The 17522-nt window shown below is 29.1% G+C and overlaps 1 protein-coding gene across 9 annotated transcripts; it reads right to left on the bottom strand.

Annotated features, from left to right (window-relative positions):
- Positions 1-1288: 1288 nt before the first annotated feature.
- On the bottom strand, positions 1289-6830 carry LOC101513687 (two-component response regulator ARR12-like). Of its 9 annotated transcripts, none has more exons than XR_012163421.1 (6): positions 6447-6823; positions 5824-6126; positions 5644-5738; positions 3502-3572; positions 1868-1990; positions 1289-1743 (listed from the first exon to the last, which is right to left on the bottom strand). XR_012163421.1 is itself a non-coding variant. In XM_073369745.1 (5 exons), the coding sequence occupies exons 1-4, from the start codon at positions 6562-6564 to the stop codon at positions 3531-3533; spliced, it is 558 nt and encodes a 185-aa protein (XP_073225846.1). In that variant the 5' UTR covers positions 6565-6823; the 3' UTR covers positions 1289-1990; positions 3502-3530. The 9 variants fall into 9 exon arrangements, 6 of the variants coding, with proteins under 6 accessions (XP_073225846.1, XP_027186990.1, XP_027186991.1 ...); XR_190529.4 differs by having other exon boundaries at positions 5662-5738; positions 6447-6822; XR_001143126.3 differs by lacking the exon at positions 3502-3572 and having other exon boundaries at positions 5662-5738; positions 6447-6822.
- Between the last annotated feature and the right edge of the window lie 10692 nt (positions 6831-17522).

The following is a 17522-nucleotide window of genomic DNA, read 5'->3' as shown; positions in this document are numbered from 1 at the left end:
AGTTAAAATTGTATAGTTTTATTCCTTCGAACTATTTTACACAAACTGGTATTGTGTCTTTTTGCTGCACAAAATCTTAAATATGATAATCTAACCTAATAACAACATATTACAAGAATACAAAATATTCATATATAGTAGAGAAAATAATAGGAACTTTAGTTATAAAAAATTGTTATATAAACTATTCTTGTCGGACGGTTTATGCAAATTAATACCTTACATTTTTTGTTACTTTACTGACTTGAAAGAAATGAAATAGATTAAAATCCTCTTCATTTCTTAAAAAGAGAATTTCATTATTATGATTGTGTGTAAATTTTTAATGATACAAATGTTTAATGTATGTTACATTGTTACATGTTCTAAAAATGTGTCTACATATACACAACTACCATAATAGCATTGTAATATTATCAACATCTGAGTAGGCAGAAAATTATTATGAGAAATAATAATGAAAGAAAAGTACATTACACCATATATAGTCTTCTACAAATATCAAATTCGTACAAACTAAAAACTTGTTATCACCAACTAAGGTTAATAAGCATTGGTCCAGCCTATTGAATTTGACACAAGCTAATTTATTCTACTAAAAACAAATTCATTGAAATTCACCTAAATAATATTAATAACCATTGCTGACTAAGCCACCTTAACTTTGAACCATAATTGGCTATGCTGTTACATATAGAGTGTTGTTTCAAAAACCAGCAGGCCTTGATACAATTCCAACCTTCCAATGTATGATGAATAATGATATTTTTGAGAAGGCATTAAGAAAATATGTGCTGGTATTCTTTGATGATATGCTCATCATCTATAGTTCCTCATGGCCACTACTACACTTACAACACTTAGAAAGAATGGGTGCTATAGTAGCATCAATTGTTTATTAAATGTTCATTTGGTCAGTTGGAGATATATTATTAGGAGAAGGAGTCACACTGGAAAAACCTTAAGTGATAGCAGTGGTGGATTGGCCACAAAACCAGTGAACCTTAATCAATTCTTGCAAGGATCAGAATATGTCAAATAATCAATACACATCAAATAAGAATTATACATAACTTTAGAGAAAACCATATTGTAATGTTGTATCAGTACAGAGTAATAAAATTAAGGAATTAGCCGCGAATACCACACAAAAGACTTTCAAGAAAGATAATTGCAAGAGTCAAGTCGTTCATTTTAAAGGTTGTAATTCAAAGAGACAGGTTAGAGCAACAGGTAAAACATAATCAAATGACAAAGTTGAATTTAATAGGTAATAAAAAAAAAAAACTATAACAAATCAATAATAATAATTCATGTCACCCAAAATACAATTTTCTCAAATGACAAAGTTTACATACACACATTTCCAACCCCTGATTTGTTAGCAATGAAGTTTCAATATCCTAATTATGACAATTCTATTATAGAGCAATGTCTGTGCCCTTTAAAACTAAAGTTGGATCCTCCCAACTATTCTTTGAGCATAAATCTAATCCTTTAAGCAAACATTAATACTAAAAAACGTTAAATTCAATAAATAGCAATTTACTTTGATCCTCTGAAATGAATGGAAATATAAGGCAAGAAATGTAAGCTACCATATAACCTTTGATTGTCGAAGAAAGTAACTGTTTTTCTATCGAACATTGTAACATGTGAAAGGCTGATGCATGATACCTTGTTTGTCCTTTCATTATACAACACTTAAGACATTTGTGAGTTCTCACATCCAAGCGCTAGGACCTGCAAATGCAATGTCTCATAATACAAGCCAAATTCCAACAGTGAAAGTGTCTACTGAGTGTGGAAAGAAATGTTCTCTCCTTTTAGAAGCAGTGATTGATTAATATTATATATGAATATGTACCTTCAATTTGTGCCAACAATCTTCAATCACAAATAATAAAAATAGGAAAGACACAATGTTGTATACCAAGCATGTGAAAGTTGTCTATATGCGGTCAACAAACTTGAACCATGAAACCCTTTGCTGCAACCATAAAAGGAAGAAATAAGAAATAATTTAGGACGGAGGGAGTATTTATCATTTCATCAACTCTATTCAAAAATGCATCCTCAGTAACATGATGATCTAATTCACTTTTTCCACGTTCATCACTTACCTTGAATTTCTTCCCACTCCACATCATTACAAATACTACTATTATTTAACTTTTAAATTCTTGTTGGATACTTTTCTTATTTAAAAATTGAAGAACAAATACATTTAACTTTTCATCTAAGCATAAGCATAAACAACAAAGAAGATAAGAGATTTTCAAGAAGATAAAAACAATCCTCGCCAGCTTTACCTTATGTCCAGCGAACAAAATAGTGAATTATAAAACAAATCAACACACATTAAGTATCAAATAACATATGCTCAGAAATCAAGTGAAGTAACAAACATGCTAGCAATCTTTTGCAGTAAATTATTGTATTCATATAGTAACAGAATCACAAACACACCACCGGAGATGTCTTGAGGTCATGATTCATGCTAAATCATTGAATAAAATTTTGGTGCAAAGTATAAGCTATGTTCCATATATGAGTTTATCCAAATCAAGAAAAAATAATATCATGCCCTATTAAAAAATAACGTTGATTATTGCCTCTGTTGACTTAGACCAAGAAGTTGTACCTTGCTTTCAAATGATATAAAGATCTAATATAAGCTCTATTGAATATTGATTATTGCCTCTGTTGACTTAGACCAAGAAGTTGTACCTTGGTTTCAAATGATATAAAGATCTAATATAAGCTCTATTGAATATTATAATCAATTGTTGAATAGAGTAGTAGCTCTATTGTGAAGGGGAAAACCCTTGGAGGGGAGATTTCTCTCCTAGTTCTCAATAAAAGCATTTTTTCTTAGGAATCCAATTCTTGGGTTCCTAACACAAGGACTAGTTAGGGAGCTGAATGTGAACATTCAGGTACTACAGCAGCATCTATATTTTGCTAAATTGTCAAAATGTTCATTTAATCAGTTGGAGATAGATTATCTTGGACGCATAGTATCAAAGGAAGGGGTCAAAATGGAAAAAACTAAAGTGATGGATTGAGGGGGTTTTAGGCTTCACAGGATACCGAAGATTTTTTAGGTTGTTCAAAATGGTCAGCATCCAATCACTATAGAGTGAAGGATGGGCTGCTGTTTGTGAATGATATAGGCTGGTGATACCATCAAGTAACTATGCACTGAAGTGTACAAAGGCATAATACATACATCAAATCTTATTTCATCATGATCTTATGTTATAAGATTATTCTCTAAAATATGTGCAATACTTGTTTGTAACATCCGTCAGTCAGTGTAAAATAAAACTACTTTTTTGATCAATTACGTTTGTCAGATTCAAATAGTCTACTTTTGTATCTTATAATCTTTGTAGTAAATAAAACGAATGATCTAGAAAAATCATCAGTCACCATTCATGGCCTATCATATCTTATTATTGAAGCAAGACATTAAAATTGTCTTTCAACAATGCTAACCTTATTGATGGAGCTCATCAATATGAAGTCTACTTTGTCTCATAGGCAAGTCCAGTGAGCAACTTGGTGAACTACAAAACAAATCAACATACATTAACTATCATATAATTATAACATATACTTAGAGAAATCAAGTGAAGTAACAAACTTGCTAGCATCAATTGCAGTTTTATACATGTCTTGTGGTTGCACAAGTATTTGATGATACCCTGATCGGAGATCAAGTTTAGAGAAGTATTGAGCACCATGCAACTCATCCAATAGCTCATCTACTGGACATATGTTTCAGAAACTGATGGGATATAGCATTCATTCTAAGTGAAGTAACAACCAGTTATAATATATAGTCAAATAACGGCTATAGCGGCGCTATAACACTGTTGTGTAGCGGCATTTGAACAAACTTCTAGCATAAACTTCTTAAATCTCTTTATGTTATCTTTCTTAACTATTTTACAATTTTTGACAAAGAATGTTAGGAAAATCAATGAAGTTAGAAAATCCACAATCAAAACTACCTCCCACCAAGTGTGTTGTAACAGAACTATTTCAACAATTTTCAGGGATTCCTAACCATGTAGCTCAAATAGGTAGTGGCTGTAACGATTCTCCTATAAAGATTAACTACCACTTGATCAATATAATCGAGTAATATAACTCCAAATGACATTACGCTTCCTTGTTGCTTATTAGTTCCTTTCACACATCCCTCTATACAATTTAAAATAATTTTAAAAACAAAGATCACACTGTGTCTGCTTATAAACTGCGTTTAAATATGAACAAATTAAAACTAATAATATAAAAATTTAATATCATTGCCAACATGAAGAACTATTAGTATGAACGGAAAACAATATAAAGGAACAACTCCTCGAATAGAAAGCAAAATATTTTATGATTTTATCTTATTATACCTTTAAATTGAAAACAGAAAAACACCAAGTATATGCTCAAACAACATAAATGAAACAATCTTCCTAAAAATGCAGAAAGTTTGTCACATGAGCAAAATGATGAGTCTCAAACAACAGAAATGAAACAATCTTCCTAAAAATGCAGAAAGTTTGTCACATGAGCAAAATGATGAGTCACATATGTAGTTCATAGAAATAATATTGCATTGCAGTGGTGGCATCGGCAAAGGCACAAATCTGAATCTCTACCTCTAATTGATTGGTTCTATTAAACAGAAATAATAAATTTGCTAGATTGTGATAATTGAGGTGATTTTTATAGATAATAGAAGTAACAAAAATCTAAATATCGTTGTGCATTTTGGTTTGTGCGGCAAACATACATTGGGAAGTGTTTACTTTAATAGAAACAGTTAATGTGTAAAATAAAAAATACAAAAAAGAAAAGAATACAACAACACTTAATAAATGTGAGAAATAAGAATATTTTGTTACATTGTTATATTCATAATGATACGTTACAACAAGTCTCACGCGGTCAAAACAATTGAAATGTTACATTAAAATGACTACTTAATTACACGTTTGGTTCAGGATTGTGCTCTCGTCATCTTTATTAATGACCAAATTATTTTTACTATCAACCGCAGTTTTCAAACTAACACAGACTGACAGACTCACAGACTCAATATATCAACTTCTGTGGGAGGACATGCTCCAAAGAATAACGTAGATAAATCTTCTGGAAGGTCGTAAAAAGTGTCGTAAGGATCGTCACAAAATTCCTTTAAAGGTTGCTGTCCACCAGCTCCAAAGAATGAAGTAGATAAATCGTCTGGAAGGTCGTAAAAAATGTCGTAAGGATCATCGCAGAATTCCTCTAAACGTTGCTGTCCACCAGAAATTTGGTCAGACTCTAAACGTTCATGTTCGTGAAGTGTGTGAATAGGTTCAAGGATTGAGTGTGTTTCAATTGAGGAAGACAAAACTGATGAATTTGATTTTTGTTTTCTACCACGTTTTTTCATTCCATTCTCTAATTTATATTTCAATTTCTGTCAATGCAATTTAACGTTAATAATACTACACAAATTTCATATGCTTGTAAATGCAATGGTTATAAATGCAAGCAAGAGAATACGTAAAAATCATCACATGATGTATCAATTTTTTGAGTTTAAGGTTTTAATAGAAATTCAGAAATCCTTCATACTAAGTTACGTACAGGAAAAAAGAATCGAACCTGCAAATGGCTAGCAACGTGTTCTCGGGTTAAACCCGGAACATCCATTATTTTGAGTATTTTTTTGGGCTTTGCATCTGAAAAACAAAGAATGCATCTAAGTTCAATTATTAAAGAATACAAACAAGGATAAGAAAAGAAAAGAATTGGAATGAATCATACTTTCAATGCCTAATTCATTGACCACCGTTACGAATTGATTATGCAACTGTTGAGTCCATGACCACCGGAACTTCTTTGCCGGGGATGGATAATCATCATTATGATTATGGTTTTCATCAATTGTTTGTTTTGGAACATCGACTTGTTCTCTTCCCCTTTTGTTGTTCATATGGAAGATGTCTTTTACGACATGCTTCCACATAGTCTGGAAGTGTCGTTCTTCCAATGGCTTAATCCAATAATCAGAAGCCCCTTTTGTGATAGCCTCCATGACAGAATTGGTAGAGTAATGAGAAGACATGACTGCAAATTGACAAAAAAAGTAGTAAGTACATAGCTACGGTTCATTTTTAGATGAAACAATAAAAAAAACTTACAAATAACAGGAATTTGGTGGAATAAGAGAACATGTTCAAGAAAGTGATAAACAGTACGCAATTCTTGCATATCAGTATCAACAATTATGAGATCAAAAGAGCATTTTGTTTGGGAAAGAAGATTGAACGCAAAAGAAGGCATGCAACAAGTGGTAACTGAAGGAACAAAATATAAAATGTGAAAAAAAGAAAAAGAAAAAGAAAATGAAGAATTGATCAAGAATTGAAGGAGTAGTTAGTAATTACCTTGGTATTGAAATCGATTACCCATTGCGTGAAGGATGGGATGGTGAGTTGTGTCAACATCAAGGGCGAGAACCCGTAGACCAATTGGGAATCTTTCTGGTAGTATTGTTAGCGCCATCTTCAGAAACACGAGAACGAGAACGAAAGACACTAGACAACGATACGTTCACTCTTTTCTTGCGTTATACCAATAACACTACTGCTTCTCATTATTATACTGCTCGACATTGGGCCCAAAAACAACCGGCCCAAACCGCCGCGTGTCAGAGAGATAGACCCAAACGGCGAAGCATCTTTTCTCCAATGGAGGTGGTGGTGGTGATTTATCGCTGACTTTTCAATGTTGAGTGAGCCGAGTTGTGACTCAGTGTCAGAGTCAATACCAATATATTACTACTTTTGGCTCGGTACTTTATTTTAATGTAATTATTATTATTATTTTTATTATTTTCCGTAAAAAAGCTATACAATACTAATTAATATATTTAATTATCTGAATTAAATTAATGGTAAGTTTATCAAGTAATTTATGAATTAAATTTGTTATAATTGTTTCGAAAAACATTATTTATAATAATGTTTTATTAAAAAAGTAATATTTATTTATTTAAATTATAAAATAAATTGATGCAATATAATAGATACAAGTTAAAGACGTAGCTGTTTGAGCAACACCGTGAACAATTTCATTTGTTTGTCTCTTTTAAATGAAAATGACTATTTAGTAAATGCTTAATTATAAACTTTTTTTTAATAATTTCATTATTGTTTTATTGGACTATTTTCTAGTGTATCATTCTCGGGACAATACTATTTTTGATGATTTATACCCCCACTTTCTCAAATATCAACATTTCATGCATGCCTTTTAAATGAAATACTCTTAAGCAAGCAGATATAGAGAAAACTTTGATAAATAGATTCACGAAATTTGTTTTCATTCTGATTTTTTTTCTTCATTTTTTCATTAAAAACAACAATTTGTGAACAAAAATCATGCCCCAAGATTTAAGACGTTCTAAATATTGGATTTCTAATTTAGTTTTGGATACATATTTGAAACTCTATAACAAGGTTTGAACCTGGATTTTTCCTTTAGTAAATTGAATTTTTTTACCATGCATAAATAATTTTGTTTACCAATATTAAGTTCTATTGTCACAAGATTTTTCATAGTTGATAGTAAACAATACAGGTCTTTAAAATAGAATATTTAGTGTCATATCATTGTCTTCTTTCAATGTCTCATCTTTCTCTACTATGGTGTGTTATGAAAAGAAATGTTCATCTTTCTCTACTATGGTGTGTTATGAAAAGAAATGTTATTTTTCCTTTTTTGTTGAGAATTAGATGTTTGTTGAAACTTGTGATTATGGGTTCATGATTGCAACCCTTTACATTTGTCTTTCATCTCATGTTCAATCCTAAAGGAAAATAGTTGGAGGATTTTACTTTTCAACTAAATTGAAAGTTACTTTTGGAAATGACAAGATCTCACTCTTTTCTCTTATCAAGTGTAGGCATTATTTTGTATCTCTAACATTTTCTCTCCTTGTTTGTTTTCTTTGAGTTGTTTTCCCCATTTATTTTATTTTGGCTCCAAAGAGACTGCAATGAAGTAGTCTTTAAAGGTTGAAAAGGTTGGTTGTTGCATTTCTTTCTTCTTTTTTGGTTTTTATACAATTTTATGGTTGTAATCACTTGATATACTATTTGTTATGACCTGGATAATGTTGATGGTTCAATTTCATCAATGAATAAAAAACAAGACAGAACAATACTAACATGGTAATATTTAAGTGTCGTCAATGTATGACCATAAAAAATCTTTGAAAATAACAAAGCTAGTATAAAGGATTTTGGGTTATTAATTGAATAAGATGATAACTTCTATTTTTGCAAACTATATGGAGGTTTATTATTTATATACATCATTCATTGCTCCTTAAATCATTTTATTCTTCAGCAAGTTTACTTTTACTAAGAGAAAGAATTGCCATTTAGTTTTTAACATATGATAATTTTAAAAATTCTTTACAAAGATTGCATGTTTAAAGAAAAATCAAGAGAGATGGGTCCAAGTTTGAGGCAAAGTAAAAATAAGCAAAGAAGCAGCTATAAAGAGACTGCAATGAAATAGTCTTTAAAGGCCAAAAAGGTTGGTTGTTGCATTTATATCTTCTTTTTTTGCTTTTTATGCTATTTCATGGTTATAATCACTCGATATACTCTTTTTTATGACATGGATAATGTTGATTGTTCAATTGCATCGATGGGTAAAAAACAAGAAAGAACAATACTAACAATTCTAATATTTAAGTGTCGTCAATGTATGACTATATTAACATGGTAATAATTCATATTATATCTTTTCTGAAGAATACAAATAAAATTTATTTGTTGCACATTCTCTCTTCAATAGTTTCTATTGGAAGAAAGAAATTTTTGCATATAGTATACCTTGCACCTTTTTTGATAGATTTTTTGAAGGCATTTTTTGGGTATCCTATTTCAAATTTTCTAAATCCATTTGGCAAGTATGCGATATTTAATTATCTTGGTAGTTGTTGAACAATACTTTTTCATGGATTCAAGAATATGATTTTTTTTAAGACCATTATGTGTATCACGTTGATACCATTTATTTTGTATTATTTGACTACTTTTGTTATATTTAAATTCTCATCTTATGTTTTATAAAATAATAGTTAGATTTTAGTGGTTTAAAGAAAGATAAATTGATCTATCATTTCAATCATTCTTAGTATTTTTATTTTTGAGAAAGGCATTAATATTTATCTACAAGATAGACATAAAAAATGTGAGTATCGAGATTAAATATTAATTCAAAATATATAAGTATTGAGACGTTATAAAATGTGGTAGTATAAATTATAATACATTCGTATAAACCATATACATGTTACATATATTTTTAAATGTTGCTTAATTAAAACACAGACTTTCAATAATTAATTAGTTAAAAGATTAATATGTATTTAATTATTATTATTATTTAATTTTTTCAATATCTTCTAAGTAAGGCGGATCCATGGGAAGACAAGCAAGTACCATGGCCTTTCTCATTTCACTATCTAATATAATACAATATATAAGAAAAATGTACGACGTATTCTAAAAATATGGACTTTCGAAGTTAATTAGCTAAAAGATTAATATATATTTAATTATAATTATTATTATTATTGCTATTATTATTATTATTATTATTATTATTATTATTATGTTTTTCAATATCTTATAAATCAGACAAACTCTGGGAGGGCAAACAAGAGCCTTGACCCTTTCCTTTTTCAATATCAAGTATCATGCACTAAATAGAAAAGAGTGCAACATATTCCAATATATAATAATTATATGTATTGAAATTAAAAGGGGAAAGTCATGCAATAATTTATTTTATTTCTATATTTTATTTCTATATTTTATTTAAATTTGATATACTGAAAATTAATTTCAGTAGTTATTAGAATAATAAATCAATGTTTTGTTGAATTATTAAATGGTTATAATGGTTAATTTTCCTTTTTTTATTATGTGATTTAACAATTAGTTAACATTAAAGTAAATTATAAAAAACTAGTCTCTCCAATTCATCTATCAAAATTTTGGAATAGGAGTAATTATGATATTTTTGTAATATTTTATATTATGATACTTTTAGTAGTTATATTGTTTAATAAACTAATTGATCGATAGTCAATAGATATAATAAATTTTTTAAAATCTTCGAAATGAGTTGACCCATGTAAGGGCAAATCATTTCCCCGACTATTTTCTATGCACTATCAAGTATCATGCAATATATAGAAAAAAGTTTAAAAATTATTTAATATCAAAGTAAATTATAAAAAACTGACCCACCTATCTATTGAAATTTTGGATTAAAATTGATAATGATATTTTTATAGTGATTCATATTCTAAAATTTATACAAGACAAATATTTTTTAAACTAAATGAATGAGAGTAATTAGATATAACAATATAAAAAAAAAAGTTTTAATATCTTCTAAACACAGCAGACTCATGGGAGAACAAGTCAATATAACAATACTTCCCTTTTTATTATATATGATTTATATTCAAAAATATTTTATTTAAATTAAGCTAATTCCTTGTATTATCCGTGCAAATTCACGGATTTTCAACTAATTGGTTTTGTAAACTTATAAGTTTAGTTATTTATTTATTTATTAATTTTTCCTTTTATTTTTGTTTATTATTTATTTTTTTCTCAACTGTATATTACTTATTTGTTTTGTGATAATGGTTGGGATAACATAAATACTTTTATAGTTAACATTATTTTTGCATATTTAATTAAAGGTGTTATTTTTTGAATGGATGTTGTAGGGTACTAATATATTTCCTAAACATAAATGACTTTTGAATCCAAAATTTGGTTTCAAAGACCTTTATTTTTTTTTCCTTTTTTAAAGGTTTTTTTTCAATGTTTTCCTTAACAAACAATGGTGGCAACTCCCAAATTTAAAAGAACTTATCACTATTTTCTTTCGGTTTGCCATTTTATGCCGCAACCCAACATATTGCGACACCACCCTTCTCTATTGGAAGACGAAGAAGAAAACCAGTTTGAATTTGGGAGAGGTGGCTCGTGTTAGAAGAGGTAGTAATAGATACTACTCTTACTATTATTATTCAGAATTTGTGATTATGCAATGAAGTGTATGAAAATATCACGTGCAATCTCAATTCAACTAGTCTTTGTTCCATAATATTATTTCTTACAATATTTATAATCTCATATTTCACGTTAGATTTCAATTTTTCATTTAAAGAAAAATATCTCTGACTGTATGAAAAAATAGTTCAAATTTGATAATACTCAACATTTTAATTTATTAGAGTGAAAATTTGACTTAGATTTACAGTAGGCTCGAAATAATGTCTCACATAATTCTGATTTTTTTTAAACATTATTTGAAATTAATAACTATGCAATGAAGTGCTTAAAAATATATGTTCAAACATATTTCATCTATGGTCTCGTGCCATATATTATTCCTTAAATTATTTGTATATGAATAAAATTTGTTTGTAATATTAGTACATAATAATAAAGTTAAAATAAAAGGTTACTTTTAGAAAAATTTGCATTGACAGATTCAAATAGTCTATAATTTAAAAATGAGATATAAAAATCACCGATGATCATTCCTATCAATATTTCATAAATATTTGAGTAGAAATGAAATATATAATTAATTTTTGGTCATTAAAATATTAAGCTATGCATTTGTTACATAAAATCACAACAATAAACAAAAGACTATAAAAGAAATTTATTTGCATAAATATTCATTAACACAACTAAACTTATAACTCAAGATAAATTTGATTACATTTCAAGACTGAAGTAATATCCAAACAGAGCACATAAAAAATAGAGTACATACTCCTTTGTTCATTCTATGAGGATATTAAAATAAGTGAGACGTGGTTGTGGCCTGTGAGATAGTAGTAGAGATGTACAAGACGATCAATTTGATGATGGTGGTGACCAAATTCTTGAACTGGCAGAGTAGTCTCTTGGTGAGTTAGACTTGCAAGTTATGCTTTTTTGGATGGTTAGAATGGGGAGATGAAATTATACAATTATTTTTTTACAGTATGCAGTGAGCAAATAAATAAAATCTAAGACTTATTTTAAATAGGACTAATGATATTTTGTGACATTTTGACATTTGGTTAGGGAATATATACATTTTTACAGCAAAAATAAAGTACATACTCCTTTGTACATTCTATGAGTTTATTAAAATAAGTGAGACGTACAAGACGATCAATTTGATGATGGTGGTGACCGAATTCTTGAACTGGCAGAGTAGTCTCTTGGTGAGTTAGACTTGCAAGTTATGCTTTTTTGGATGGTTAGAATGGGGAGATGAAATTATACAATTATTTTTTTACAGTATGCAGTGAGAAAATAAATAAAATCTAAGACTTATTTTAAATAGGACTAATGATATTTTGTGACATTTTGAAGAATATTTGAATAATCACCTTCTAGCACTAACATTGCTTCATTCACCTCACTCTCTTGTTTAAAGATACTTTGAATTTTACCATCATCTTTCTCTTTGCTTTCAAAGTTAATATATTGATGACATTCCTCATTGAGAGACACTTCTTCAAACACTTGCAATCGAGAATTGTCAAAGTTAGATAAATAATTATAGTCAATTTATTGCCCTTTGTCTCTTAAATGTTTCTCTCATTCTTCTTTCTTTTCTTTAACTTTCTCTTTCGCTCTCAAGGATAACTTATTTTTTCGTCTTCCTTTTTATTTTCTTTGATTTTCTCTTTCTCTCTCAAGGCTAGCTTCTCTACTTTTCTTGCCTCTTTTGAATATCCATTTTCGTAAAGATATTTTACATACTCCAGATCCAATACAAAATCTCGAATATGTTCATGATATGATATACTTCTCTTTTTTTTCTTGATCCTCAATTTTATATTCTACATGTCTTTTCTCTTTGCATACCTCATATCATAGCCATGATTTTCTTGATCTTCTAACTGCTCAATTCCAACATGTAAATCTTCATTAAGCTCCATCAACATCTTTTGTATTTGAGCAATTATAGTCTCCACTAACAATATGTATTTCCCCTTTGAGGAAGGCTATCATCCCCACCTATTCCTGCCATAGTTTAAATAACAAACATACAAAAATGAAAGAAAATGAACTCACCACAAAACTCATGTGTTTACACTCTTGAATTTGTCACCCGTGTTTCACTCAATTTAGGCTTTTTTCTATAATGTATCTCTCTTGTCTTTTTACACTCAATTGCTAAATTTAAGTTCTTAATTGAATCAGCAAGAACCTCAAGATTTTCGAACCAAAATTGGTAAGAAGAACTTAAAGTAACACAAAACAATAGTAATATGATTGAAAAAAAATACTCTTATGAATTTTGTCAAACAGGTAGTGTGCAATACTTTTAACAACACAATAATTTTTATTTTTTATTTTTGTATTTTTTTCATGTAGCGTCAACTAAAAGCAACACAACTAGCAATTTATGTTTCACCAAAAAAATTCAATTCCAAACCTAGAGACAAACTCTAGTACCAAATGATATGGTTTTGTTTGTCATGAATCATTTTAAGGATCGTTTTAGGTTGAAAACTTAACGATTGGAACAAAAATTACATTAGCTACAAAACTCATAATCAGACGGTTCCAAAACGAGGTGAAAGAAGACGCTCTGAAAACGCTTGTTAGGCTATTGAATCGCCAAAATAGACTAATTAAAACTCGAGATATGAGTCCAGATTACTAATCACGAAAACTGATAAATTTATATATTAGGGTTTTGATGTAAACGAAACTGAAAATTATAGTTCAGCAAACCAACCAAGAACAAAATGACACCACAAGGATTAACAACCTTGATAGGTTCAAAGTGAATTCTTTCAAGAACTCTAGAGAGTAAAACCTCACAAAAATAATATTCAAAATCTCCCTTTGCATGAGTTAGAGATTTGCCTTTTATATTGGTACCACTTTACAAGTTCTCTAAATTTGGCCCAATTCAAATTTTTACAATTAGACCCAAATATTCTTACATCCGCTTTGGAGGAAGAAGAAGAGAACAAGTTTGAATTTGGGAGAGGTGGCTCATGTTGGAAGAGGTAGTAAAAGATACTACTCTTGCTATTATTATTCAGAATTGGTAATTTTACAATGAAGTATACAAAAATATACGTCCAATCGTATTTCAACTATGGTCTTTGTGCCATAATATGATTTCTCACAATATTTGTAATCTTATATTTCAAGTTAAATTTGATTTTCTCATTTAAAGAAAAGTATTATGAATGCATGAAAAAATAGTTCAAATTTAAAAATACTCAATATTTTAATTTATGAGTGAAACAAATTTGATTTAGAGATTTTCTTCATGGATAGTGTGGAATATTTGACTTAGATTTATAGTATGCTCAAAATAATGTCTCACATAATTCAGATTTTTTTTAAAGAAACGTTATTAGAAATTAGCAACTGAAGTATACAAAAATATACGGCCAATCATATTTCAACTATGAACTCATGCCATATATTATTACTTAAAATATTTGTATATGAATAAAACTTGTTTGTAATATTAGTACATAATAATAGAGTTAAAATAAAATGTTACTTTTGGAAAAATTTACATTTTACAAATTTGAATAGTCCATAATTTTTAATCTTTGTTATAAACAAAAAGAATGAGATATAAAAATCATCGATCATCATTCCTATCAATGGTTCATAAATATTTGAGTACAAAATGAACTATATAATTAATTTTTAGTCCTTAAAAAATTAAACTATGCATTTGTTACATAAAATCACGACAATTAGCAAATGACTATCAAAAAAATTTATTTGCATAAATAATCGTGAACACTACTAAACTTATAACTCTAGATAAATTTGATTACATTTCAAGAATTTATTGTAGTATTAACGTGAGAACAAAAGCGTTGGAAGGCTTCCACGTGAAAGGAAGAATGCTTGTAATCATCCCTAATAATCTTAACATTATTAAAGACTATATACTAAAAATATAATTCATTCCATACACATTATACACCATTAAAATTATCAAGGCAGTGTTGTATCTTATAAGAATTATCAAAATCTATATGAATTATATATGGTTTTTCTAAATAAAAAAAATAGTAAGGTAGTGTTAATAGATTTTCAGTCAAAACAAGTGATTGGATTGAAGTGATTAATGAATATCACATAAGAACAAATCATTTGGAAGGTTGAAGGATCCATGTTTAGCATATTGGAGGCCCACTATGATTTTTTTAGTGAAACGTAAGGGGTCACATCCCCATAGAAACAAAAACAAAGCTAGAAGTTCATAAGAAAAGTTACCATAAATGTGATTCAACTTTTCAAGCACATCATTTATATAAGTGACAAGACTGTAATATAAATGTGTATTAGAGCAATTCTTCAAAATTAAGGACCCTAATACTATTTGAGAATCTGATTTGATATCAATATTTTTGAACCATCTGAAAAAGTCCTGCTCCAAAGCTATCATATATACATGACCCAAATTCTACCATTGAAATTGTGTATACCGCTAATGCATAAGAGGGGCCTAATATGATTGCACCAATATTATCACAAACCACTCATCCACAAGGTTTCATTTCATTCAAGTTTTGGAATGTGCTATCTCCAATCTCCATTAAGAGCCCCAACCATCCATAGATTAATGTCAAGTAAACTAACGTTGAGGAGGAGTACTCAACTTGTTAGACGAACATGATTTAAATGAGTATTCAATACAAAATTTGCTTGGTGCCTTGTTATTTAGATAATGTTATATTTTTTGTTGTGAAAAATTAAAGGATGCCCCACTAAAATTATTTCAAATTTTTTAAGAATTAAAAATACAACAAATGTGAGAAATAAATGGTTGAAGGTTTATTTGATCACACACATACATTGCGTTTGATTTTTTGAAAAATTAGGGACTTGATAGAACAATGTATGTTGTACCATATTTGATATATAATTGATTGTAGAATTGGACAAACTAGGTGACAATGTATTGGACAAAAGATGCAATTTTTGTCCATTTCTCAACCATGTGACAACTTTTTGTCTGCTAGACAGACTATCTAAAATATCAAAATACCTTTTTATTTTCTATTAAGAGAACATTTTATCTTCTTCATCTCTCATCTCTTCTTCCTCTTATCTCTTTTTCATCTCTTACTTTCTCTCATGCCTCTTTGTTGTTGTCTCATCTCTCTCCTCCCCATCTCTCAACCCTTTCTCTGTCTATCTCTATTCTCTTTCTCCCCCACTCTCTATTTTATCTATTTCCTCTCTTTCTCTGCTGTATCAATATTTATTGCCATAATAGTCTATAAATATCATAAAGGATATTGTAGTAAATTTTCTATCATTTTGTTTGTGTTGTTTATCGTCCATCAAATATCGTACAATAGAAAACGTTTGTCATGTGTTGTTTTGTCATGTACGGTACTTACTCTTTTGTATATCAAACAGATCCATTTAGAAATATATTTTTGAGAATGTTAAAAATGAAAATTTTTATGTAAGAGTAATCTAAAGAAAAAAAGAGAATAATTATAATTTATAGATGTAAGGTATCTTCAAATTTTGGCTATATAATGTTATAGTTTTGTAATTGATGACTCTTCATCATATGCATATTTTTCATTGTTTTAAGTGTTATTTATCTTTTATTCATTAATTAATTTAAGCAGTTATTTGATATATTTTGTTAATTTTATTTCTTTTCTTTAATGAAATGTTTATGTTCTTATTTCTTTGATTAAGTAGAGATTTTTTAGATTTTTGTGTTGTTACTTTGCTTTAATGCAGTGTTGAATTTTGGTGAGAAATCAACATGACCTATGTGGAGCATTTCAGCCATATATGGAGTCGTGAATGTCCAATTGGAGTTAAACCAAATACAAATGAAAGCTATGATCCATAGCAACAACTTTCAGGAAGACAACAAAATCAAACTCGAACTCAAAAGAGGAGAAAAATGCACTAAACTCCAAATAGAAGATGATGTGCGCTTGAAGTGCGCCTGAAGCGCATTTCGCGTTGAAGCCATTGCCATTCCACGCCTGAAGCGCATTTCGCGATGAAGCCAGTGCCAATCCACGCCTGAAGCGTGCGACGCACATCAAAACACATTAAAACTCGCTTTTCTCACTTTTTAGGGATCTTTTTTTACTATTGAGAAGTAGGGAGACTTGTGCCCTAACATAGAAACTCAAAAACGGTCGTTTCTAACACCATTGGAGCAATTTAATCAAGAATCATTCATGAATCTTTCTTGTAATTCTTCTCTAATCTCTATCTTTTCTATCTCTGCCATGACTAACTAAACCATATTTGTTAGAGATGAGTGTAACAAGATGAAACCCTTGTTTTTCTAATTTGATTTCCTGTTATATGAATGAGTTTGTTGAATTATTTTTCTCATCTTTGTGCTTAATGCTTTTTATTGTTTGATCAACATTAAAATGT

Source organism: Cicer arietinum, chromosome 6 (genome assembly GCF_000331145.2).
Source record: "Cicer arietinum cultivar CDC Frontier isolate Library 1 chromosome 6, Cicar.CDCFrontier_v2.0, whole genome shotgun sequence".
In the NCBI taxonomy this organism is placed as follows: domain Eukaryota; kingdom Viridiplantae; phylum Streptophyta; class Magnoliopsida; order Fabales; family Fabaceae; genus Cicer; species Cicer arietinum.
The sequence above is the reverse complement of the archived record's forward strand: the minus strand, read 5'-3'. Positions and strand labels throughout refer to the sequence as shown.